General features: G+C 37.7%; 1 protein-coding gene across 8 annotated transcripts in view; it reads left to right on the forward strand.

Moving 5' to 3' along the window:
* The window catches only part of SOCS6 (suppressor of cytokine signaling 6), a 32,038-nt gene extending 5,348 nt beyond the window's left edge, over positions 1 to 26,690 (forward strand). For 3 of the 8 annotated variants that reach the window (XM_027678061.1, XM_027678086.1, XM_027678076.1), the window contains exons 2-3: positions 19,612 to 19,716; positions 20,678 to 26,690. In XM_027678061.1, coding sequence (XP_027533862.1) covers positions 20,803 to 22,407 — 1,605 coding nt within the window. In that variant the 5' untranslated portion in view covers positions 19,612 to 19,716; positions 20,678 to 20,802 and the 3' untranslated portion in view covers positions 22,408 to 26,690. Of the gene's footprint in view, positions 1 to 6,679; positions 6,737 to 11,605; positions 11,801 to 16,495; positions 16,535 to 19,611; positions 19,717 to 20,677 lie in introns of those variants that run through there. The other 5 variants (XM_027678103.1, XM_027678093.1, XM_027678053.1 and 2 more) reach the window with 4 other exon arrangements.
* The last annotated feature ends 335 nt before the right edge of the window (positions 26,691 to 27,025 follow it).

The following is a 27,025-nucleotide window of genomic DNA, read 5'->3' on the forward strand; positions in this document are numbered from 1 at the left end:
AATGTGGTGAATGCATCTGGCAGATAAATTGATTGATTAATTTTAGCATTTGAGATTGCAGACTTAATAACTTCGGTATTTTTCCTCAAGGATATTTTGTATTGCTTAAAACAGTACATTGAGTTCTACTCTGGATGACAAAATTGTTGGAAATGAGGTTCCAGTCAGGCTTAGTTTTACAGTGTGTGATCTCTTGTTTTTCTTCAGTAGTTTTATTCTTAATTAGTCTTGACGTTCTCTGGTAAATGTGCTAAAACAGTAGTTTTGTAGGAGTCTTGAGTAGGTGATTGTTTTTCCTTTTCCAAAGCAGTCTGCATTCCTCAAATATGTTGAGAACATAATAGTAGACTATTCCAAATGTTTCTGAAGCATGTTTGGTCCCAAGATGTCTCCAATACAGTGGTCAAGCTTGCTTTCTCTCTTTGTTCCTTCTGATTTAGGGAATCCTGTCTCCCCTGGCTTTGCCTCAATAAGTGCTACAGGACTGGGCAATTACAAACTGTAATGTTGACTATGTTTTTGACATCAGTAATGGGTTTTAATACCCTTGGAATCCCTTTGGGTTGGTAATCAGGTATCAGATTAAGAGTTTTGATAAAATAGAGAAACAGAAATGAATGACATCAGGGTAAAGGTTTTTGATTACAAAAGATGTGCCTTCGAGGATGAGATATATGGAAGCTGTACTCCAAAAACAGGGTAGGCAGCTTTTCAGATTGATGTTCTTTCAGGAGCCGGTGGGAACTGAGCGAGTGAGGAATTCTCTCTGTATTCACTGAACAGAGGCTGTTTGTGCAGGAATACCGGTTTGGGTGAAACCTGTGCTGGGGAAGATTTCCAAGCTGGAATTTTGGTCAGCCTGAGACTGACTCCAGAGTAGTCGGTTTGTGTATTTAGAGGTAGGAGTCACAAGTTATGTGTGAGAGCTTAAGTCTGGGTCTATGTAGGGTAAGTGCCTGGTGGCTTTTTATTTTCCTTTCCCTCCCTGTTCTCTCTTCAGTAGAAAGCAGAGGCAAAACCAGTTCTGATGCAGCGCACTCTGAAACACTGGCTTTTCTTCTCTTTTTGGCTTTTGAAAGGAAGAGAGCTGCTGGTTAGTAGTAAGTAATGCTGGGAAGTAGTAAAGTATTAGCCATAGGCTTTTGGCATGATTTTGTGCAAAAAATATAGTTACTTGGGAAAATAGTTACATATAAGTGTAAATACTCTGCAGTCCCTTACTGAAGAGATCAAAGCGAATCTATAGTGACCAATGGCACCAGTCTTAATTGCAGTCTAATCCAGCGATGATCAGAAGACAGTGAAGGGAAGTTGTTACATCAGTACTGACTCAGATGTCCTGCGTATTACAAAAATTAGTGCTTTTGGAATCTGCAGCGGTTTAAATGCTGTTTGACAAAGAAAAAAAGGAACAGAATTTCAGTGTATTAGCATTGAAAAGTATGCATCTATTCTCTCTATTCCCTTTTTTTTGAATTGGGCTAATACTTTTTTTTCATTTTATTTATAGTTTGTGTTTCAATTTATGTCAGAGCGAACAGTAGGAAAAAAAAATTCGGTGTGCTTGTACATGACTCTTTTTTTCATGCTTGAACTTTGAAGCTTAGCTAGCTTTTGCAGCAGGGCTTTTATACTCCTGGCTCTGCAGAAATCTGACCTTGCTTTGGAGATAGCTATCTTAAGGGCTCTGAGTTTGTGTAAATTTCATGGAGCACATTACTTCATAGAGACAATGAAAATTTTATCTTTGATCCTGCATATGAGAATTTATACGCCAATGTGAAGTTGCTCAGTGTAAGGCCCAATTTTTTTATGTGCAAGCTGAACATAACCTACAATGAGCAGTCCTATTGAGTTAAATGTCTGCTTACAATTAATTAATCTGTGTTGAACTGAATATTAGCAAAATCAGATTTTTTAGGGCTAAGTGGAAAATGATTTTCTACTTCTGTGGAACATTATTTTAAAAAACCGACCACCACAAAAGAACCTTGGACCCAAACATCTTCCCGTGTGCATCAGGACAAAACAGTGTCTGTCTAAAAACTTTAATTAAAATATTCTCCATCAGATTTGCTGGTTGGGGTAGTGAGCCGTTTCTGTCTGCAGGTGATTAGAGCGTAGGTGTAGGAGGAAAAAAAGAACTTCCCGATCTTAATCATGAATAATTAAGTGTCTCTCTCATTTTGACCCAAAATGAGAAAATTTGCATGTAGAGTTAGCTTTGTCAGAACTGGTATAGTCCTGTAAAAAGGTTTTATTCTGACAAGTCAAGACTTCATGAAAAAGATGGCTAAGCAACTTTGCCTATGCAGTCAAAATTCTGTTCCCACTCTGGTCAGTGTCTGAGTTGTGCAGAGTTATTTTATGTGCCTTCTTAAAAGCACTCCTTGGACTTAAAAGAACTGTGAATTTAGAAATCTGTATGTTTTAGGGGAAACAAAATGTTAAGGTAATTTTGTGAGATTAGGAGATAATATTCTCTCTATAGGTGTGTTTACCCTGTGTATTTGACAATACTTTGAGCACAGCCGTCTCCTCTTTCCCATATATGGATAGACTCTAAATCATAAAGAAACTAATTAATTTACTCTGTTCCTATTAGGCCTCATACCAGTGAAAATGGGAAGGGCAATATTTTAAATAAGCTGTATTTTACATTCTCACTTTCCAAAACGCAGAAGTTGAATTACTCTTTGCAGTGGGTCCTAAGACCTTGGAGGGGCAGCCAGGCTGAACATGTGAGGGTCAATGGACACATGGAAGGTGGGACTTATGCTTGACTGATCTAGGTTCTGCTGCTGGAGCGTGTTCCAGGGGAGACTGTTTAATTACAGAGGTACTCAATGAGGAAGAAGGTTTCCCCTTGGCCACCCACCTGACTTAAGATCACCCAATCTTTAAACAAGGAGAAGGAAGTTCATTTCCCATCTCTCCACCTCCTGCCTTCTGGTTTGTGGTGTTGTACTGGCATGTCTGCAAAATAAACCTTACTTCTGTTTCACTGACTGGATCTCTTTTCCTGATCCTGAAAGACTGATCTTCTATAGCTGATACTGTTTGACAATCTCAGTTGAATTGTATCTTGTTAAATAGCATAGATGTTCCAGAATAGAAATGAGATACAACTATGTAAGGGTAGGTTCCTTACACTTGTTGTATTAAATGCTCTTTTGCCTTTAAAATGGATTCCCAAGTGTGCATGAGTGAAATAATGGTTGTCACTGTTATTTATTTGGAACTATGTAATAGGTGGACATTGGGCCTATCAATGTGATGGACAAAATGTATCTGCAATGATATACAAAATTAAATGTAAAAGTATGTAGTTAAAAATTCCCTTGTCATTTGCATGTACAGGTTTCACAAACTGCAAGCAGTACAGGCTGCAAATCCCAGTGATGTAAAATATAGGATGTAACAGCTTGTTAGGTAGAGCCCTCATTCAGAATGTGAGATAGCCAAGGTAATTTTCCGCTCCTATCCTTTCTGTATGAGGACTACCTTGAACACCAGCCTTTTGGCTGCTCTGTAGTGCGAAAAGTTTTCTAGTCTTTCTTTTAGAGCTGTTCAATAGAAGATAAACAGAGCTGAAAAAGGATGGGCTAGGTAGAGATGGTATGTTTTTCTCATCCCAATGGAGGAAGCAACTGCCTTGTCAAGGGAAAACCTGAGTCTGACTTTCTTGTGCAATTCATCCTGCATCTGAAACTGTTGCTGCACAGTAGTGTGTCTTAAGAATAAGTGAGAATCTCCCTTTCACAGTGTCTAGGACCACTGTCCAAATAATTTGTAGCTTGATTTCCATTGATGCAAGCTCCTTATATCTAGAGGGATGCTATGATCATTCTTCCACTTCTCATGATGTCCATAAAAAGAAGCGGTTGCCACTGAATTTTGTGTGTCATCGCTCTGTGAGATGATGATGGACAGTTTTAGAACATGCCTGAGGAGGCAGGTGAAGGTGTTAACCACGAGGTAGCCACCGGTACTGTTCTTTTAACACTAAGTACTTCTTATTTTACATGCAAAAAATAAGGCTAAGGGCTACTGAGAAGCTCTTAATTAAAAAAAAAAGTCCCTCTGAAATTCTGGTACTTCCTGGATTAAGCTGCTCCTGGTATGTGAAGGGAGAAGGCTTTTGATGGAAAACAGTTTAAGGTCCTCATGTCTGTGAGTTTTAAGGGACTTGACTGTTCTAGTATACCCAAAGTACTTGCAGCTCCTGTTGCTTTTTAGAGGGATTGCTTATGCTTAGGTACTAAAAAAATAATCTTAACTTGGACAAAAGTTAGATCTTTTATTTCTGTTGTAGGTAAGATAATTGTAATTCTGACCTTTGCAGTTTGTCAGAATGTACTTTGCTTTCAACTGTATTTTTGGAAAGCAGGCCATCAACCTCAGATCTGTTCTGTTGCAAGCAAAATGTGATAGGGGTTGTGAGAATGCTTTGTGCCTTTCTAGAGACACCAGTTTAGCCAACTCAGAGTTTGTGTCATACAGAGCTTAAAGTCTGGGCCTTGGCCTATTTGTTAGTCTGAATTTACTTTCTTTGCAGATCCAACTTTAATTATTGGTTTAGAACTAACCGTGAAGGGTGTTTGTTGATGTGGTTTTTGTTTGTTTTGGAGGGTTTCTTTAAGTGGGGAGAAGGGGATTAGTTTTTTTACCTTCCTCCATAACTTTGGTGTTTTGCTTTTATTTTTTTCTGCATATTTTTAACTTTAGATATATACCACTGTGGGTCTTCTGCTCCTCATCCTGCTACCTGATGCATCTTTGTACTGTAACATGGATTATTCATTGACTTATTGCTTTGATAAATGAAACATTTGGGCTGAAAGGACTTCTTAAAATATCTGCTGAATTGTGAAGTTTTAAAGAAATTCAGGAAGCTGAATCATGACTAAATAGAGGACAGTGATAAGGAGGTATACTGAAAGGTTGGGTATGTCTCAACAGAATGATGAAACCCGAGGTCTTGTGTTTGACTTACTTCTCCATTGTCAGCAAACCCCTGAAAGGGACCTCAAGCTTTAACTCTCGCAGCATGTGGCAGTTTGCTGCTGCAGTCAGCTACTGGAGTTATGCTTGTTCTGTTGCCATCATAGAGAGATGGGGGAGATTCCAGATTTAAGTAGATAGGTATTTACCCAAAACCACAACAGGTCACCCCCCTGCGCCCATCACTCCACTTTATGAAAATTCAGAATTTAGGTTTCAGAATTAAATGACCTTAATTTCACCTGATGGTGCATATTATTCCGCTTATTAATGCATCTAAAAAAATGGAAATTAAGTTCTCTGTGTTCTGACTCATTGAGTTTTGAATAGAGCATTGAGTACCTGTGCACTAATATTTAGGTGTCGGACATAGAGGCAGCAAAAATTTCCTTAATTAAGCCAATAATTCTGTCTGGAATTTCGAGTTTGATTGGTATACTGTAAGTAAGTGGTAGGACCATACATTTTAAAAGATATTGGAGAGTAGAATTAATGTAAACATTTTTGTTCCATATGTGAGACAAGAAAGAGAATTGCTCAGGCAACTCTTCTGGCTTTTCTCAACTTCTGTGTTCTTAGGCTTTGAACCCTAATGAAATTCTCTACTGTGTTTCCTATATAAATGGTTCAGATAAAGGTTATAAAATTATTTTTCTCAGTATGTTCAAGAAGGGAAACACAAGAGATTTTACTTACTGAGAGAAGTTGTCTGATTATTTTAGTGATAATGTTTTAAATTTTCCAGGAAGTAAAATTGTCAGTAGAATTTGCTGATCACTTCAGGAATAAAGACTCTCTAATTTTTAATTAACATGATACATAGAAAATGTTTTTTAGGTTTTATATTTTTTGCTAGTGGTTTCTTACTGTAGTGATATAAGAAATATCTTGTAAGCCTTTCTCTCTTAACTGTGAAGCAGAAAGTAAGAAAAAGTCAGTGACAAACCACTTTTGCTTCTAATGACGTGTGGTATCTTGAAGATTAGAGGTAAACATTTGTATGTTACAGTGAAACAGTTTTGTAAAAAGTCTCTCTCTGAGTTGTTGTTTCATGCCACTTTCTTCCTTTGTTTTCGAAATACTTTTGAGTTCCAGAGAAAGCTTTTCCTGAATTTAGAAATGTCCTTGGATTTTTTTTTTTTATGTATAAGAATTTTTGCCATTTCTGCTCCCGTAGTTGAGACGCTACCTATCATCTTATTTGATAAAACGTAAAGAGGCTGCAGGGCATACAGACAGAACCTTGCATGGTTGAGCTTTCTTTCTATAGGAAGTAACGCTGAAACAAACAATAGCCTCTGGATGTGAGTTTAACTCTGAACTTTTGAGAAGTGACTAGGGAACTTGATTTCTTGACTAGTAGCCTGTACTTTGTATGAGATGACTAGTTGTTGTTATTTCAGGGATTAGAATGACCTTGATTGACTAAATGTAATTATTATTTAAATGTAGCCAATGTCTTTTTATCCCAGAACTTCCATATTTCACTCAATGTCTATTTCTGTGTTCAATGAATTATACAGAATGGATGCATATACTTTCACATTATATGTATATTATGTGTGCCACTTTGGAAAAATATTACTGTCTTTAGTAAAAAAAATGAATGAAATGAATGAATGAAATCTATGAGAATTTCACAAAGTTACTTTTCTTTTACAGTACACACCTGAATAATATTGCTTGTTGGTGTTTGTATTCAGTCAGAACTTTCTACTGTTAGAAATTAAAGGTATGAACTGATTTCATGTACACAAAAAAGCAAAGCCATAGAGGTAGAAGTCTGCAGGTCTGAAACATTAAATCTTTGAGTTGTATGGCAACCAAAGGGCTTGATACAAGGCAAGTATTATGAAGTATTGACATTAAACCTTTTTGTATGGTCTGGAGGAGAATGGAGGGATCTTTGTGGCATCCGTGTAGCAAATACATTGTATTTCTCTTTGATAATTTAGTGAAGAAAGTCCCAAAACAGAGGTCAGTCCCTTCTTCTCTGTGATTCTGAGGACTGCCCTTTATTAACTGCTTCTTCCTCCTCAGCATGCTTGGAGATTTCTTGCCATGGGTGAACTCTGTACAGATGTTGTGGGAGATAGCTTTCCACTTTTCTTTTACTTTAATCAAGACACTGTGCTCTTGACCTTCAGACCATAAATAGGTTCATTTAATCCTTCCATTTGTGTAGAGGGTTAACTGCATTATAAAGGATTGCTGCATCGTAGCTTAAATTAAGAGGATAGAGTGTTATCTTCTAATGAAAGAGAGCTTTTATTCTTATTGAAAATGACATGGTGAAAGTGGTGGGGTGATAGCTGCAAAAACATCAGAGATCCTACCTGGTCATACAAGTTTAAAGGGTCATTCAGCCTCAGTCAGAAACTATGCCAGAGGAGGCTACTTTGAAGCCACAGGTGCAGCCAGAGTCAGTCTTGAGATCCAAGGCAGAATGATAGGTACAAGGAAGTGTAAGACTGCAGTGTACTGCTATTTGTTCAGGCCTTCTAGGAAAGCTGAAAAATAGGAAAATGCATCTTCCTTCAGTCAGAGGTTCTCCAGTTGTAGTACATGATTGTGCTTGATATGGCAGAAAAATGGAATCCTCTTTTTCTACAGAGTGAATTTTCAAGCCAGTCTCTATTTCGAAAACTTGTTTCAGCTGCTTTCATTTCAGCTTGTGTACTTGTTAGGCAAATATCTGTCGAATATATTTGTCTTTTAGATTTTAACAATATTTCTTTCATTTCTAGTGGAATATTTTAGATAACTAAATTAGGATTATTGTTTGAAGAATTTAATTACTAGGTTTTTGGGGTATCTTTACAAGGGTGGGTTTTTTTTCCTGTTTGGATATTTTGAAAATAATCGTATTACCCTGAGATAATTTTTGCAATTTTTTTTCCATTCTGTTTTTTATGTCTTTCATGCCAGGTGAATGTTATTTATGGGAATAAAGGGCAATTACATATGGTTTTGCTCATCTGTCAGATAAGCATAAATGTAAGTGGGAAGGTGATCAGTTTATACCACTTGCTGGTCAAGATACCTGTTTTACAAACATGGGCTATGAAGCCACTGTTGGTTAGATAGTTGGCTAGTGAGGTGTTTAAAATAAAACTCAGGTTTTGTTGGGTTTTTTTCCCCTGCGAATGTGACTTTATAGCTCTCCTGATACATTGTTTTTTCATTTTTGCTCAAGAAGAGAGTATCCCATGTTGCACCTTAAGGAAAGCATAAGTATCAGTCATGCTTGCTTGGTGCTATAGTGTGCAAAAGCTACTTCCCCTGTCTTCATTTTCATGTCGGGTAACTGGGACAGGCAGAAGCAAACATGATGACTATAACAAATTAACAACTCGTAATTCAGGGAGACTGGCAGTATTTAAAAATTAGTAGGATAGTGACGTGGTGATGCTGTGTAAAACTATAATTTTCAGCAGAAATATGAATCACAGAATCACAGAATATTCTGATTTGGAAGGGGCCCACAAGGTCATCAAACTCCAAATTCCTGGCCCTGTACAGGACACCCCAAGAATCATACCATGTGCTTGAGAGAGTTTTCCAAATGCTTCTTGAACTCTGTCAGGATTGGTGCTGTCACCTCTTCCCTGAGGAGCCTGTTCCATTGTCCAACCACCCTCTGTGTGAAGAACTTTTTTCTAATATCCAACCTAAGCCTCCCCTAATACAACTTCAAGCCATTCCCTTGAGTCCTTGTCACTGGTCACCACAGAGAAGAGATTGGTGCTTGCCCCTCCTTTTCCCCCTCACGAGGCAGTTGTAGACTGCAGTGAGATCTCCTCTGAGTTTCCTCTTCAGGCTGAACAGATGAAGTGACATCATCTGCTCCTCATATGGCTTCCCCCCAAGGCCCTTCACTGTCTTCATAGCCCTCCATTGGATGCTTTCAAATAGCTTTATATCCTTCTTATGTCGAGGCACCCAAAACTGCACAATATTCAAGGTAAGGCTGCTCCAGTGCAGAGCAGAGCGGGACAGTCCCCTCCCTCAACCAGCTGGCGATGCTTTACCTGATGCCCCCTAGGACACGGTTGGCCCTCCTGGCTGCCAGGGCACTGCTGACTCATGTTCAACTTGCCATTGACCAGGACCCCCAGGTCCCTTTCTGTGGCACTGCTTTCCAGCATCTTGTTTCCCAGTCTGTACGTACATCCAGGGTTGCCCATTCCAGGTGCAGAATCTGGCACTTTCCCCTGTTAACCCTTCATAGGGTTGGTGACTGCCCAGTCCTCAGAGTCAACAGCTCTTCCCAGTTTTGTGTCATCTACAAACTTGCTGACTATCCCTTCCAGTCCTGTGTCCAAGTCATTTATGAAGATGTTGAAGAGCACAGGGCCCAGGATGGAGCCCTATGGAACCCCCCCTAGTGACAGGTCACTGATCCCATTTAACTCTTATGTTCTGTGCTCAATCCATGAGCCAATTGCTCACCTACCACATGATGTGTTTATCCAGCTGTGAGCTGGACATTTTGTCCAGAAGGATACTATGAGAGACAGTATCAAAAGCTTTGCTGAAATCCAAAAAAAAACCCCCATCAGCTGGCATCCCTTGATCAGCTAGGTGGGTTACCTTGTCATAAAAGGAAATCAGGTTATACAAGCAGGACTTTCACCCCATGAAGCTGTGCTTGACTTATGACTGCATCGTCCTTCAGATGTTTTTCAATACCTCACAGAATAATCATGCCCACAATGGTACCATATGGTACAAGGCTTCTTTTTCTGTTACTTTTTCTGTATTTTCCTCTTTCCCTTCACTGTGTCTTTCCTTCTTTTTCTGGCGTTTTTTCCCCTGGATGCAGGAAATGAACATATAATGCAACATGTACGTGTGTTAACTGAGTGGTGTATTTCTGTACTGCCTGTTTGGTACATGCCCTGTGTACTGTGGAGTTGATCGGTGACAGAGGTTTGGCCTGAGACGTTGAATATCTGTTCTGATAGCATTGTAGGAAATATCATTCATGGTACCTGTTTTATTTTCCCTCATCAAAATATCTCGTGGAAGCAGTCCTTTTTCAGCTGGTTTTTGTTCATGTTTTGAAATTGCACGCAGTGGACAGTGTTTCTCTGCTTGCTGTAGAAATAGTAGCCTGAACTTGGAAAGTGAAACCAAAATCAATATAAGTCAATGTGAAGTGGTAATATTTAGCTGTTGCATGTCTGCTGAGTGTTTTCTTTCCTTTTTTGGGAAGGACTGGAAAACTCTTTCTCACAATTATATTAGTTAGTCACTAATATTAAAAAGTCAGATTATTGCTGACCACAAAAATCACTTTCAGAAATGGTCTGCTTTGTTATTTCTGTCTTTCTGGTGTATGCTTTGAATGAATGGACAGCATTTTTAAACTTATACTTTGAAATGCATCGGCATTCACAAACAGAGCTGCATTCAGAATTGGGTTTTAGTACCTGCATCCATACAATTAGATGGGTTTTGTTCTTTTCAACACATGTTCAGGATTTAGACATTTGTGCATACGTCTTTATAGAAAGAAGCACAGAAATGCAATTTTTTTTGTTTTTACTGAGTGTCTTTTCCATTCTTTCTTTCATTTTCACTATATTAATTTCAAATGCTTTTCTTGTTCTCAAATACGTAGGCACAGAATCTGTTCCTTGCCAAAGGCAGTTTATTACTGCAAACTGTGTACTGGTTTCTACAAGTAGCTTTACAGAAATCTTAGAGCAAAATTGTTTTAAATTTTTTTCCTTTTTATAGAACGTGATGTTGGTCCGTATTGCTAAATGCATGACAGTTTGTAGTGCATTGTAGTTTTACAACTTTTCAGACTCCTAACATAACTGTGTTATGATTTAAGAGGATTGCATAAATATCTTGGATAAGCTTAAAATCTCCCTGTTATCATGCTGAGGGTACTGCTGTACCTGACAATGGAGAAGTAACATTTTGGTGTATCCAGCTTCCGTCAGGATGGAGAAGGGGGATGAACCCTTACTCAGAATGGAATTCTCGGATGCATCACCTCCCAGGAAGTCTAATTTTTGCTTATGGAACTAAATTTTTGCTGACAGACAGCCTGCTACAAGGCTGGCTGCTGCAGTCTTGCAAAATAGTAAAAAATGAAAACAGAGACTGACTGAGCATTATTCTCATTCTTCGTCTGCTTCTGCACAGCTGTGTGAACACTGTAAGTGAAGGTTTATTTGCACTCAATGGATGTGATTCCCTGCAATGAAACACATGCACACATCAGGTTTCTTTAGTGACTTCTCTCAGCTGATTCATCAAAAATGTTCCACTTTTATCTTTTTCAGTGGCTTGGCATACATTTTTGTTTGCTCCTTTCCTCCTCACTGTTAGTTCATCGGGGTCTTAGAGCCAAATTGTGGCTTTCTTTTTCCTGGTATTTTTTCAGCGTGCTTGAAAAAATTTATTAGTAGTATACTTTATTATCATATGTCTGCTTAAAAGAAAGTGATGAAAAGTGGTACTTTTGCCCATCTTTTAGTAAGTGTATTAAAAATACAATCTACTTGCTTACCTGTTTGGTTGTTGATTCTTAGTTTGTAAGAGAGATCTAGCAGGAATGGCTGAAGTGCTTGCTGGCTGTCATCCGCCCAGCTCCCCTGGAGTTTCCTTCTCCAACAGCAACTCTGGTATTGTGATGCTGTATGTATTCTTGAGCCAGTACTAACTGGTGCTGACTTCAGTTTAACACACCCCAGACTAGGGTGTCTGTGATAGCTTGGAAGCAGACATGCATCCCAGTCACTCATCCTTGGATAGGGGAGATGTAACCTTGGCTGAGGTCTGTTACTATTAGTAACTGGTTTTAGCTATTGTAGTGATGAAATTATTGTAGTTACAAGACTGTATATACACATATGAGCCATAACAGAGATGCCATTTAACACTCTTAGTTACTCTCTGGAGGAAAACTACCAATCAGATAGAAATATTCTGTCCTGCAACCAAATATGGGAAAGAAGAGCAGGACTTACTGCAAGCAGCCATGGATTAAGTAGTGTTCAAAGAAAAAAAATGAAAAAATAAAAAATAAATCAGGGAAACCCAGATGTTAAGGGGCATCCTTTTTCAACAGCAGGCCAGAGACAAGCAGTCAGGGTGTTTAGACTTTTTCAGTGGCTCTGTTCCTGGTTTTGCATACATTTAATTCCACTAATGGTGGTGAAAAATAATAACTTTGTGTCAAGTTTTTATTATTTTACCCCCCTTTCCTACATATTTCCAAAGGTGTACTTTGCTTATTCTCTGCTAAAGATTGCTAACAGTGGTTAGGGTTACGCTATACTGTGTTAGAACATTAGTGCCCACGGACTGTTTTCTTTTTAAGCTTTGTAAAAAGAGGAAAAAAAATAGGAGAAATTATATGACTAACTGACATGCTGTTGGTTGGTTTGTTTTAAATCATAATCTCTGTAAAACCTGTTAAATTATATTGGCCTCTGGAGAAGCTTACCATACTTTTCTCAACTGTTCAAATCTTAGATGGTAAAAATTTAAATCTGTGGTGAATAACATCTACTCTGTGTTAAGGTCATTGATTAGTTAGCTTAAAAATAGGAGGCTTTAAGTACTCTTGATGTAAGTATAATGTACTGTCAGATGAGCTTCTTATCTGTTTTTTCCTTGTTCCAATTTTATGTCAAGGTGTACATCTCAGCTTCTCACTAACTGGAAAAGCAGGTGTGCAAGTCAGAAGGGCTTTTATAAAATTTGAAATCATATTAGGACAGTGTTCATCCATTAGTAAGCAAGCCTCTGCTAAAACAATCTACCTTTTTTGTTTTCAAGGTATATGAGTATGTAATGGAATTTAGATTGCTTCATTTAAAGACTGTTCTTACTAAAAAGCAATACAACATAGGAATTTACTTGAAGCTCAGGGAAGGGAAAAACCTCACCATCTTCAGTATGATAAGGGCACATGTAGTGAAAAAGCCAAAAGCTGCCATGTAGTGTGTATGTTCCATCAGAAACTGATGATGTTTGAAATAGATATTGAATCTCTCTTTACATGATGAGTATTTTATGTGTAGTTTCTGCACTCATATAGACTGAAACTGAAAATACGTAGAAGGAAATATCTTGATTTGGTATTTTCTATACTAGTTTGAAGGCAACTTCTAGTGATACTGACTTCAGTATTGAAGTAAATTTGATGGGAACAGGTGTGGAGAACAACTTAGTAATTCATATGAATAATTATATGAACTTTGGAGAAAATTTAGACACTTATGAATTTCCAAAGTATATCACTTGAAATCTGTATTACTTAAGATGCTGGTTTTGACATGCTCTTCCAAAGAATGCATGAATATATTTCAGTGGGAATTTGGGGGCAGCAGGAGAATGACACCTCATACTTCTGCAGATAATTAGACTAGGCTTCATTATGTGATTGCAATGAGAACCTGGTCCTTGTCATGCCCGGGAATGCAGAAACCTGTTTTGCTTTCAAGATATTTTTAGTTTTTTTCTTAATAATTATATTAAAATACAATAAATTGAAGTTGTAAATGATGTAAGTTTTATGATATGGTAAGAATAAAGATTATATATTTGTAAGAGACAACCAGACTTTTCAGGAATGATGCATCTCTGGATTCAAAAAAATCAAATTCAATGCTCAACTGTTTCACTTTATGGAAATAACTAAGCAGATTAACATTTATTTTAGGAAAGTTATCTGAAATAGCATTGATTAAAAGTTCCAAGTAATTTTTGTGATGGTATTTTTATTAAACATTTTAAGGACAATTTTTTGTTCAGCCATGAGTTGTATTTTGCTGTATGTTTCCAGTACGATGTTTTCTGTCACAACTCCTTAAAGTTAATCCTGATTTATTTCTACAGTAGTGCATTTTGGCAGCACTGTTTATAGTACTCATCTCAGGAAATGAGTATGCCTAACCTAAAAGTGTGAAAAAGATAAGAAATTAATAAAAAACCCTATAAATATAGTGAAGCTTTTTGTTGATGTACTTTTGTGAACACTGTTTCCAGATAGTTTCAGCAGACTGTAATCACATAGCTGTTTTGTAACATCAAACTGAAACTACTCTGAAGTGTTGGAATATTCAAATTAGGTTTGCAGAAACTGATTTATATATATATATATATATATATATATATATTTAAAACTTTCATAATTTTTCATACATCAGTGCTGGCCACCATAATAATTAATATACGATTGCATGGCCTGCTCTTCACATTTCTGAGAAGCAGCCTGTAAAGTCAAGTCTTAGCCTTAATTATCTTAATTAATAATTTCACATTTGTGTGTGATTAATAAATGTTGTTCTTCTTCAAAATGAGGTGTACAAATTTAGTTTTTGTTATTTTTCTATGCAGAAAGGGAGCATGGAGTTTGCTGGGTAGTAATTTGGTAGTTTTTATCCAGAGGCCTATATTTTGTCGACCTGCATAATATTAAAGATTCCAAGATGCAGACTTTCTTATGAAAGTTCATAAGTCAGAATCTCATTCTGCCTTGTTATTCTGTGTGTTAAGATCTCATTCTCTTTCTGAATTTGATTAATCTCTCATTTTCAGTCTGTGTGTTTCAGGTGTTTCTGCGTACATAGCCACAAGGCTTTGGGAGTACATTGGCATAGTTCAGTCTGTTTATAGTGGCAAATGCCTGCCAGAAAAATTTTTAGAGGTGTTGCTTGTTAGGCTGTCTAAATTCACTGTACAGCAGATGGCACTGGAAGAGCACATCAGTGGGAGACTTCAGTGATGCCGTAATTTGTGCAAAATACTAATGTAGCTGTTGCTGTGCTGAGGGTTGTGAAGAAGTTGCATAGTTCATTTCAATGTATTCCAGGAAGGGGTGCATACTGGGCTCTTTGGCTTCAGCGTTTTTATACGTAGACTTTGGAAAATTCTATACTTGTAAGTGTAAGAGTGTATCATCTATTGAGGGCTGTTTATACAGCATTTTTAAACACATTGATATGCAATGCAGAATTACTGATGTTCTTTAAGTATGTTCAAAGAAAGGAGAGTATCTGGGTCAATTCGGGTATTTGACTTCAGGGTGTATTTATATTTTCCTGTCTTGGATAAAATATGTGTAGGAGGTATCATAGAGTGTATCTCATATGGCAGACTTGTTTAGAGACTTGCTCTCATCGGTGGGTGTATTCAGTTTACTTTGGAGAGCTTTGACCAGGACTGTCACTCACTAGATTTTTATCATCTTCTCATGTGTGAATGAACTGGACTCTGGATAGATGCATGTTGTTTATGTGCTTTATATTTGAGCATCAAACCTTTCTTATATCCTCATATGGAATTTTCAAGGGTACAAATAATGAGTCACGCATATCACAGAATACACTGAGTTGGAAGGGACCCATCTAGATCATTGAGTCCAACTCCTGGCCTTACGCAGGACACCCCAAGAATCACACCATGTACCTGAGAGCATTGTCCAAATGCTTCTTGAACTCTGTCAGGCTTGGTGTTGTGACCACTTCTCTGGGGAGCCCGTTCCATTGCTCAACCATCCTCTGGGTGGAAAACCTTTTTCCTAATACCAAACTTAAACCTCCTTTGACTCTGCTTCATGTCATTTCCTTGGGCCATTGTCATTGGTTGTGAGAGTGAAGAGATCACTGCCTACTCCTCAGCTTCCCCTCATGAGGATGTTGTAGACTGCAGTGAGGTCTCTCCTCGATCTCCCTTTCTTCAGGTAGAACAAACCAAATGACATCAGACACTCCTCATAAGGCTTCCCCCTCAGACTCTTCAGCATCCCTCTGGCTCTCCTTTGGATGCTCTCTAAGAGCTTAATATCCTTCTTATGTTTTGGCACCCAAAACCGCACACAATATTCAAGGTGAGGCCGCCCCAGTGCAGAGCAGAGCCGGACAATCCCCTCCCTCGACCAGCTGGTGATGCTTTGCCTGATGCCCCCTAGGACACGGTTGGCCCTCCTGGCTGCCAGGGCACTGCTGACTCATACTGAACTTACCATTGACCAGGACCCCCCAGGTCCCTTTCTGCAGTGCTGGTCTCTAGCCTCTTGTTCCCTGGTCTATACACACAACTAGGGTTGCCCATCCCAGGTGCAGAATCTGGCACTTTCCCTTGTTAAAGTTCATAGGGTTGGTGATTGCCCATCTCTCCAATTTATCAAGGTCTCTCTGCAGGGCCTCCCTGCCTTTGAGGGAGTCAACAGCTCCTCCCAATTTGGTGTAGTCAGCAAACTTATTAAGTATCCCTTCAAGTCCTGCATCCAAGTCATTTATGAAGATGTTGAAGAGCACTGAGCTGATGATGGAGCCCTGTGGAACCCCACTAGTGACAGGTCACCAGTCTGATGTAACCCTGTTCACTGTAAGTCTTTGTGCTCAACCTGTAAGCCAGTTGCTCACCCATCACATAACATTTTGTCCAGAAGGATACTGTGGGAGGCAGTATCAGAAGCTTTACTGAAGTCCAGTAAGATTATATCTATTGTCTTTCCTAGATCAACTAGGTGGGTTACCCTGGAGTAGAAGGAAATCAGGTCTTACAAGCAGGGCTTTCCCCTCATGAAACCATACTGGCTGTGACCAATGACTGCATTGTCCTCCAGGTGTTTTTCAGTACCTCCCAGAATAATCTTCTGCATGACTTGCCAGGCACTGAAGTGAGACTGACAGACCTGTAGTTTCTGGGGTCCTCCTTCTTTCCCTTCTTGAAAACTGGGACAGCATTTGCCAGCTCCCAGTCAGCTGGGACCTGTCTGGATTCCCAAAACCACTCAAAAATATCAAGAGAGGTTTTGCGATGACATCAGCTAGCAATTTGAGGATTCTTGGACAAATCCCATCAGACCCCATAGATTTGTAGGGGTCCAGCTGGAGGAGCAGATCCCACAAAATTTCAGCGTTGACTGTGAGTTGATCATTCTTGCAGTCATGGTCCTCCAGCTCAGGGCACTGAGACCCCCTTGGTCCATCATCTGTGTTGAAGACAGAGGCGAAGAAAGCGTTAAACACCTCTGCCTTGTCTCTGTCCCTTGTTGGGAAGTGACCATCCACATCCTGTAACAGGCCAATAATATTTCTACACTGCCTATTGACATTAATGTATTTGAAAAAAAAACTTTTCATTGTCTCCCACATTTCTGGCCAGCTGCAACTCCAGCTGAGCTTTGGCTGCACGAATTTTCTCCCTAGAGCGGCAAGCAGAATCTCTGGATTCTTCCCATGTCACCTGACCTTGCTTCCACTGGGCATACACCTTCCATTTTTGCCTTATTTCCGAGAAAAGATTGCCTGCTCCTGTGCCCTTAGGAGATGATGTTTAAAAACTGCAAAAACCTACAAAAACATTTTCCTGGTGGACTCAACTTGTTAGTTCCCTGAGCAGCCTGAAATCTGCTCTCCTCGTGTCCAGAGTTGAGGTTTTGCTGGCAATTTTCCTCCTGTCAACAGAAATTTTAAACTCAATTACTTGGTGGTTGCTTTGGCCAAGACGGCCACCAATCTCCACTTCGCTTGCAAGATCATCTCTGTTGACAAGCAGCAAATCAAGAAGGGCATCTTTCTGAGTTGGCTGTCTTAGGGCCTGTTCCATAAAGTTGTCATCCAGGTTTTTTAGGAATCTTCTGGCTGGGGTTTTGCCAGCTGTGTGATGCTTCCAGTTGATTTCTGGCAAATTGAAGTCCCTCACGGGGACAAGGGCAGTTGACTTTCAAGAAAGAGTCCCACTTGGACAGTCACGCATTTTTTCTGTTAAAGATATTGGCTACTAAGGTAGGCCGACAGACGTAAAAGACTTTTTTGCTCAAACAGGCTCAGTAGTTGCTTTCTGAGTAAAAAGTTTTGACTACTCTGGGTGCTGCCTTAGAGACTGATCTGTTGAGATAATTTTTAGATATTGGATTTTCATTTGTAAAGAAACTCCACATTTTGATACAGAAAGACTAGCACGTGATAAAAACTTGTTCTTTCAAGTGACTGGCTTAATCTTTTAGTTACGGAAAAGCTGAAAGCTAAAACAATGTTCCTTCAGCTAAATTTTAGGTAACTAGTTGTTTTGAAACACACCAATGACAAAAGATGTGTGAATCATACAGTTTGGGGCATCTTCTTTCCCTAGTCAGCAATGTGATAATGCTCTTTTAATTTCTCTAGCTTGGAAGACAGATTTTACTTTTTTGTCCTTCATTTTTTTTTTGTTTGTTTGCTTGGAGGTTTTTGTTTGTTTGTGGGGGTTTTGGTGTGTTTTTTTCTTTTTTTTTTTTCCTTTTTTTTTTTGGTTGTTTTGGTTGTTTGGTTGGTTGGTTGGTTGGGTTTTTTTTAGGGTTAGGAATTGCCAATGGTATAATATAGTTTCCACAATGATGGGGGAACATTTCTGGAAAAGTGGAAATAGTGTCAGCTTGTGGGTGTCAGTCAGAAGCAGTTGGAGAACCTTGTGGATTTCACAGGTGGAGCTAATGTGAGGGTTCCCAGGCTTCTGGTACTACATACACAAACACACGGTTAAATTTATCAAATGAACCAACACTCTGTCAGTTTAGGAGCAGCATAGAATCCTGAAGTTGTAATTTTCACTCATTTTGTAGGTTCATTTACTTACCTATGATGAAAAGAGTACTATAAATTGGTAAGATGACAAAATCCAAATGGTTTAGGAATAGAAGGTCAGCAAGACATTTTGAGTCTCCTCTTAACTGACATGTAAGTCTGCCTTTATCTGTACTTGTAGGAAAGTAAAAGTAGTGTTTTAACCTTTGAAAAGTCATACCTGTATCTCAGTATCTACTTCAAATTGTTTATGTGGAAGATGTTGTCTTAGGGTTTCATGACTCTTGGTACAACAGGCGTCATGTTAAAAGTGGAAAATAATCTGAACATCTGATAAAATACTGGTTCTGTTTTCTTTAGGTTTTAATATTTGTTTTATAGCAAGAAATTGGTTCTTTGTCTTTTGTTTGTTTAGGGAACAATTTTTTTGGCTATGTTTGTTCTTTGCTGATAGGAAGTGTATCAATTTACAGAAACCTTTTAATTTCTCCCACTGAAAGTAAGGAAAGTGCTATTTAGTTTGGTAATTAAGAAAAGGAAACAGGAGGAGCTGAACATGCTCTAAAGATGGACTTGTGAAATATCAGAGGTTATGACAAAGTCAAAACTGGTCTTTGAAACAGGGAGATGCAGATAGTCTAGGGAATTTGAAGATAGGACTAGGGTACAAATCTAAGTAAATCAGGCTTTACTTTTTATGAAGCAGTGTCCAACCTCCAGCAGCAGGGCTTTACGTCAAATTTTTCAGGGTATTTTGAAGTTCAGAATCCACAGATGCCTCGCATTGCCTTTTCGTTTGCTTTGAATATGATCCTTTAGCCTTTGTGTACTTGAGGACCACAAAAGTTGGATTGGACAAGAGTAATAGCCAATGGACTGCGTTTGGTTATAGTAATCATTCTCCTCACATCTTTTTATGCAATTTTTGAATGCTTATTTAAGAAAACCATATAGTTTAGTTGAAAAACTTAGTTTATTGCACAGTTTTTTTCTGTTGCTTGTATTGTGATGCCATGGGAGAGAAGTGGGAAGTATGTACATAAGGACTGTTTTACTTTCCCCTCAGTCCACCAAGGTTGGAAGATTTCTTGAAAGATTGAGTTTGCCATGCTTAGATTGGAGCCAGGCTTGCTGCTGCAGTTTGTCCTGCTAACATCACACGTATTTGGAGGTACGTGGAATAATGGCTGCTACTACTGGTAGTACTTCTGTGGCAGTGGCAACTTCTCTCTCTTCTCTTTCCTGTGTCCTTCTCTCTGCAGAGCTGTTTGCTTTGAAAGGTCTAGCTAACATTAAAAAGAACCAAACCAAGCTCCCCTCCAAGCACAGCCAAACCTGAAACAAAAAAAAAACACAAGCCAAAAGGTTAAATTTGTGGGTACATGACTCTGTAAGATGCCAGATGGGAGCAGTTGACTGGGACTTGAGCAGCTGTGTCCACTAGGTCTTGGCAGAAGTACTGGTGGAATAAAAGTTCTAAAAGTTCTAGTCAATAAGAGCCTGTAACTTTGTCTTCTGTGCCTAAAACAGTTTGGAAATCTACTTTTCTTTCAAAGAAGTTCAGGAGGGGACTTGTTGTAAACATATGTTACTTTGCTGTTAATGTCCCTCTATTTTTTCATTGGAGTTAGTTTTCCTATAATTATGTAATCTTTTGAATATTCCTCAACTTGTGTAGAGAAAGTATGACCTTATAAGACCATGTTTTTAGGACCAATCACTGTTTAACCTGTATGTGGGAATCCTGTTGAATATCTCCTGTAGTTTTATCTTCTGTAATTATTTATGCGGGGACTTTTTAGGAGCCTTAGGAAAGAGAGGAGTGTTTCTGTGCTTGAAAACATGTATATGTGCATTAAATATATGTGCCTGTGAATGTGATGTAGTGTGTGTGTATGTTTCAAAAAAATATCCTGCTGATAGCAGAAAAAAGTTGTGGAAATCTCCAAGGCAGATGTAGCAGATTCATTTTTTGACCCTGATTGGTTTCTAAGTCAGCTCTCTATCTTTACCTTTGTTTGATGCCCATTGTTTAAGTACTGCGACTGCTGCATTGTTTAGAGAGGGGGAAACCCTTATAGATAATTTTTGAAATATTTCTTTGAAGTTAATTGGTTTTTATTTGTTTCCAGGAAATGGCTCTTGAAGTTAAATGAGGCTGGATAAGACACATAAATGAAGCAGAAGCTGCTCTGCATGTGTTAGGGCTATATCACCGCAAGCACTGCTGATCAGCCAGATTTGTTAGCTTGTCATAATGAAGAAAATTAGTCTGAAAACAATTCGCAAGTCCTTTAACTTAAATAAAAGTAAAGACGAAAGTGACTTTGTAGTGGTTCAGCAGCCATCCTTAAGTGAATTTGGAAAAGATGACTCCTTGTTTGGCAGCTGCTATGGTAAAGATTTGGCTAGCTGTGAAGTCAACAGTGAAGATGAAAAAGGAAGCAAAAATAGATCAAAAAGTGAAAGTTTAATGGGTACATTAAAAAGGAGGCTTTCAGCAAAACAAAAACAGAAAGGCAAAGGCAGCACACCATCTGTAAACTCTGCAGATGATGACACCTTTTCTTCCTCATCTGCTCCAATAACCTTCAAAGATGTGCGAGCTCAAAGACCTCTGAGATCTACTTCCCTCCGTAATCACCATTACAGTCCAACTCCGTGGCCCCTTCGACCTACAAATTCGGAAGAGACTTGCATCAAAATGGAAGTGAAAGTCAAGGCCATGGTCCATTCCTCTAATCCAAGCCCTGCACTGAATGGTGTTAGAAAGGACTTCCACGAGTTGCAGTCAGAAAACGTGTTCCAGGAACAAAACAATGCATTAAAAAATACAGAATCTCAGAACGGAGACTTGCATCTTCATATTGATGAACATGTGCCTGTAGTTATTGGATTAATGCCTCAGGACTACATTCAGTATACTGTGCCTTTAGATGAGGGAATGTATCCTTTGGAAGGATCACGTAGTTACTGTCTGGATAGTTCCTCACCCATGGAAGTTTCAACTGTTTCTTCTCAAGTGGGGGGAAATGCTTTCCATGAAGACGAGAGCCAAGTGGATCAGGATGTAGTCGTTGCACCGGATATCTTTGTGGACCAGACAGTGAATGGTTTGTTGATTGGTACCACAGGAGTCATGTTGCAAAGCCCAAGGCTTAATCACAGCGATGTCCCTCCACTCTCACCTTTGCTACCTCCAATGCAGAATAATCAAATCCAAAGGAACTTCAATGGATTAAATGGCACAGATGCCCATGTGGCTGAAAGTATGCGCTGCCATTTGAATTTTGATCCTAACACTGCCCCAGGAGTTGGAAGAGTCTATGATTCTGTACAGAACAGTGGTCCTATGGTTGTGACAAGTCTGACAGAAGAACTGAAAAAACTTGCAAAACAAGGATGGTACTGGGGCCCCATTACACGTTGGGAGGCAGAGGGAAAATTAGCTAATGTGCCTGATGGCTCGTTTCTCGTTCGAGATAGTTCTGATGATCGTTATCTTTTAAGTTTGAGTTTTCGTTCCCATGGAAAAACTCTTCACACTAGAATTGAACACTCAAATGGTAGGTTTAGTTTTTATGAACAGCCAGATGTGGAGGGACATACATCTATAGTTGACTTAATTGAACATTCAATCAGGGACTCTGAAAATGGAGCTTTCTGCTATTCGAGATCCCGGCTGCCTGGATCTGCCACTTACCCAGTGAGACTGACAAATCCAGTGTCTCGGTTTATGCAGGTGCGCTCTTTGCAGTACCTGTGTCGTTTTGTAATACGTCAGTACACCAGAATAGACCTGATTCAAAAACTGCCTTTGCCAAACAAAATGAAGGATTATTTACAGGAAAAGCACTACTGAAAGCTTACGGGAACCTTGCATCTTGCACTTTGGGAACGACAACAACAAAAAGAGATTGAATTACAGTTTACAGACTTTCATTATTATCAAAATCTTTTGCTGCCATAAAAATATTTCATTTTTGTGTGTAAAAGAAAAGTAATGCATTTGGATTTATGTTTGTTTTGGGGGGTTTTGTGTATTTTGGGAGGCTTTCTTTTTTGTTTTGTTGGAAAGAATGATCTCAATTTATTTTTAGAAGTGTGAAATAGCTATCTTTCATCAATGTGCAGATTAATCACAATGTGAATGATCAAATTCTCCTTAATTTCCCCCAAGTCCTTTGCTGCTATCCACTGTGATTTTTATGCATTGAAAGCACATTTCATGTGTATTCAACGATAAGTAAAAGTCAGATGAAACTTGTTGAATGGAATTTTTTTTCCTTTAAAACAACCTCTTGAAAAAAAATGATCATGGATAAGGAACATATTGGTATTCTAAATTACTGAATTTACACCTATAGTAATAACTATTTCCTAGTGTCCTAATTAGAAAATTCCTATAGAGATATGCCCTAATGTATAGACAGAGCTGTGTGATAAGAACATGGTTATGCAGCATATCTTTAAGAAAAAAAAAAACAAATGCCTTCCTCCTAAGCCTTGTATTGTCTGTACACTCTTGTGTTCAAGAAGGTTGATTCAGCCTTCTTCTTGTCTCAGTGTTTTCTCCTCTAAAAATGGCCTTTAAAAAAAAAGTCAATAAAAGTCAATATATAATACCTATAAGGAAATTGTGATATTGGAATCTTGTCAAATATTACCTTTTCTAATCATGCCATCAGTTACATAAATGAACACCTACCAGGTCTCCTCTTTTTGTCCTTTTCCTTCCTGCCTCATCTTGGGGAGCAGGGGAGTGGAATTTCCTGGATTTGTAGGAAGACTCTAGGAATTGTTATTGTGGGAATATAAATTATAAGCCATTTTGGGGATGGGATAAAACTTTTAATAGGATGATTTCTACCTTATTTATATTCAAGCTACTTGAAATTTTATCCTTTTTCATTTTTCTGCATTTTTTTTCACTTCAGAAATTACAGTAATACACTAATATCCTTTGGATCATTTTCCCCTTTTTTGTATATCCTTTGGGGAGGAAGGAATGGACTGATAATATTTTGTATGGAAGATGCTTAAAATGCATCTCTAAAGCTCTATTCTCGTAGTCTTTCAAATCTTAGAGAAAAGATGTTTGGATATACAGTGACCACAGAAAATGTTCAGTTTATTGTCATGAAATATGTTTTGACATATGAAATATTGAATTAATTAAGTAAATGTTTGTGACATCTGTCAAAAATTCTGGCATTTGAAAAGCTTACAGTTATTCTAACCTTCTGTAGGGAAAAAAAGACTTTCAATGGGGAGTGCAGGTTCTACACTGTAGTGTTTTCATCATGCAAGGTTAACCCATGGCATTTCCCTGTTTTGTTTTAGTTGTTGTTTTTTTTCTTTTTCTCCCATGTTTCAATCAGTTTTATGAGTTATTTGTTAAAGGGGTCATAGCTAATTTGGGAGGAAGGCTTGCTTTGTCTGCCTCTGCCCCCCTGTTTTGTACTTTAGAATGTCATATTCCCTGTCTCTGATAGGAGTGGCTAATCAGTAAAAATCACCGTAGAAAAAAAGGCTGTTCATCTTTGATACAGCTTTCTTGTTTAGGTCATTTTCTTCTCCTTATTTAGTCTAGCCTTTTGGTCCCCTCAAATGAGTCTTTAGGAATGAATACAGTATTGCTGCAAGGTGGTGCAGTAGCACTACATCTTGGGTTGCCTGAATTGATAGACGAAATTTATATTTTTTTAATTTATTTTTTTGACCATAATGTTTAACTAAAAAATTAAAAAAAGAAAATCAAAGGTAGATAAAGACTGCCTTTGCTTTTAAGGGAGGGAGAATAAGGATTTCCTCTTTAGTCTGATAAAGTTTTAAACTTAAAAAGTGAAATAATCTAGAGCAGTCTATACATGTAATTTGTTGGCTCTGCCATGGAGATATATCTATGAAAGTGTGAATTCTGTTTTCTTTTTTTATTTCTACTGACTTCTCCCCCTATCCAGTCATGCCCCGTCCCCCCCTCCTCTGAATCAGGATCACTAAATTTATTCAAAAAGGCACAATAACCTATTGTATGGTACAGTGTTCTGATTCTGTCTGTGAGGAGGAAAAAGAAAATAATTTTTGTGGATTTCAGATGCATACTTTTGGAAGAAAGCCTCTGGCATTTTCTTCACTTTAAAAATTCTTTCCCCATACTAGAAGACCTATGCATTCTACGGAATCTTTGGAAGATTATAGTATATTAAATATTTTCTTTGCCATTTAATACCACTATTGAATGCATTAAACATATGTTTATACTATGCCACATGCGTTAATTTAGCAGTCATTGCATTGAAACTTAAATATATGAAGCTATAATATCCTGGTCTTATTGCTGAATTGAAAAATGTGCAAGAACACACATGTTAAAATTCTTGCTCATGCCTTTATAAGTTTCAGTTTGCTCACTCATAAATGTTGATGCTTTTTTATTTCTTTAAACTCTGTTTCAATTATCCAGTTTCTGAGTTGCCTTCCTTGCTTGTTCTTCATCTGTGAACTTAATCAGGTCAAGTTAACTTTGTCATTTCCCCACCCCCCTATAAAGCTACCACAAAAGGAACACTTTAAAGTGGCTGAGGTATAGGATGTGAGAACCACATAGCACTTTGCTTCTGAATAAAAAAATGGTGGTGATATTTCTACTAAGCTCAAAATACTTTCAATCAGTAGTAAGTAGACACAAATACTTATTTTTCAGGTTTCTTTAATCAGAACCTCACAGTATTTTTTCATGCTGAGGTAACTGGCCAGCCAGGAGAAGGAACCCAGAAAAAATACTTCGAAAACATTAAAGATACTTACAATTTCTTATAATAAAGATTAATATAAAAGAAACACAGTAACATTTAGTTATAAGTCCATTTAGAAGTAGTCAGAATAACCACAAAAATTGTGTTGACTTCTGCTTCATGAAAATTAGAGGAACAAAGTGTCCTTGACAAATAAAAGGAAAATGATTGAGAATATTTTGGGGAACTTTGGAAGTAGATACACTAGGAATAAAAGCTAACTGTGATCCTTATAGAGTAGAAATATGCCTATTTATTCAGCACAACAGTTTAAGGGTTCAAAAAGTATGCTTTTTATGATTGAATTGTGGAAAAATATTTTTAAAAATGAAACCTTGAAGTAAAACTTTTTGAGCATCTGAAACGATTGACATTATTGATAATATTGTCTGGTTTACCAATTAGAAGAGTTAAACCACATGTATTTGGAAATAATAAATTTGCACAACTTCCTCTGTGTTTTTGTTTGTTTGTTTGTTTGTTTTGTAAACCAGTGTTATAAACAACTGAAAGTGATGTGTATTCTTTGATCTGTTTGAAGGATATAGCACTTATCCTGCTGTTGACATAGTGAATGCCATCTTTTTATCAAAATGTAATTCTGTCAGAAGGATCAGAAATGCAATTATTAATTAAACTCATTGTTCTCAGATGAGCTGACTTTGCATTTTGTTAAAGCCAATTTCTTTCTGTGAATATTGACTGCTGGGCTAAGGAAAATCTGTGCGGTTTTTGTTTTGATGCATTTCATCTATGTGAATACTGAAATTCAAAATTTAAAACAGCATACCAGCAATATATGGGCTATGATTCTGATGAGAAGTATTTCTTTGTTACTGAACTTTCAAATTCTGAGCTAAGCTATGGATGCATTAATGATTGCCAATTTAATTTCATAAAATCTTTCTATGACTGCAAAGAATAAAAATTACAGGCATTCTTTATAAATAAAAAATGGGCTAGATAGGTCATAATATGAAAAGTATGGCATTATTGTATCTGGAAAGTGTTCTAAATTCTACACAGATAATGAAAAAATCTAAAAGAACTTTTTATGAATACCTGTTGGGTTAAAGAATTTTTATAGTGATGATGGAGTGCCATGAAGTTAATACTTGCAATCCAGATTGCTGTAGTTTACACTTTTCTCTGTTTCAGACCTGGTGTGCACTGTTTGTACTAAGCACGCCACAGAGTGAATTATCCAAAGTCCATTGATTTTAATGTGTTTTGGTTTGTAAACAAAATTATAGTAATTTCTTGCACATTTTTGAAAAATAATTGTATAAGGATTTATGTATCTGCTTCTGGATACAGTGTGTAAATAAAAATTTCATTCACAAAATGATTTGTGAAGTGTTCTATATTTGATGACGTTCTAAAATAAAAAAAAAAACTGAGAGACATCGTAAAATTTGGGCATCTGACTCAAACATTTAAATTTTAGTGGTTACAGTTTAAACTATATATTTTTAAACCTTTGCTTGTTGACTTTCAAATATTTTTGTATACCAATTATTTTAATTTCTACTTTTCAAAGAAAACAAAAAAAATTTGCCAGGACATAACTGGAATATGATTTTTGAAAGGTCCGCATAAGTACTGTAAGCTAACTTTCTGATAATTTTACGTGGGCTTTTTTCCATTAAAAATGTACAGAATTCGTAACAAAAGTCTCCATGT

This window comes from Neopelma chrysocephalum, unplaced genomic scaffold (assembly GCF_003984885.1).
Source record: "Neopelma chrysocephalum unplaced genomic scaffold, ASM398488v2 Primary Assembly neopelma1_22b, whole genome shotgun sequence".
Classification (NCBI taxonomy): domain Eukaryota; kingdom Metazoa; phylum Chordata; class Aves; order Passeriformes; family Pipridae; genus Neopelma; species Neopelma chrysocephalum.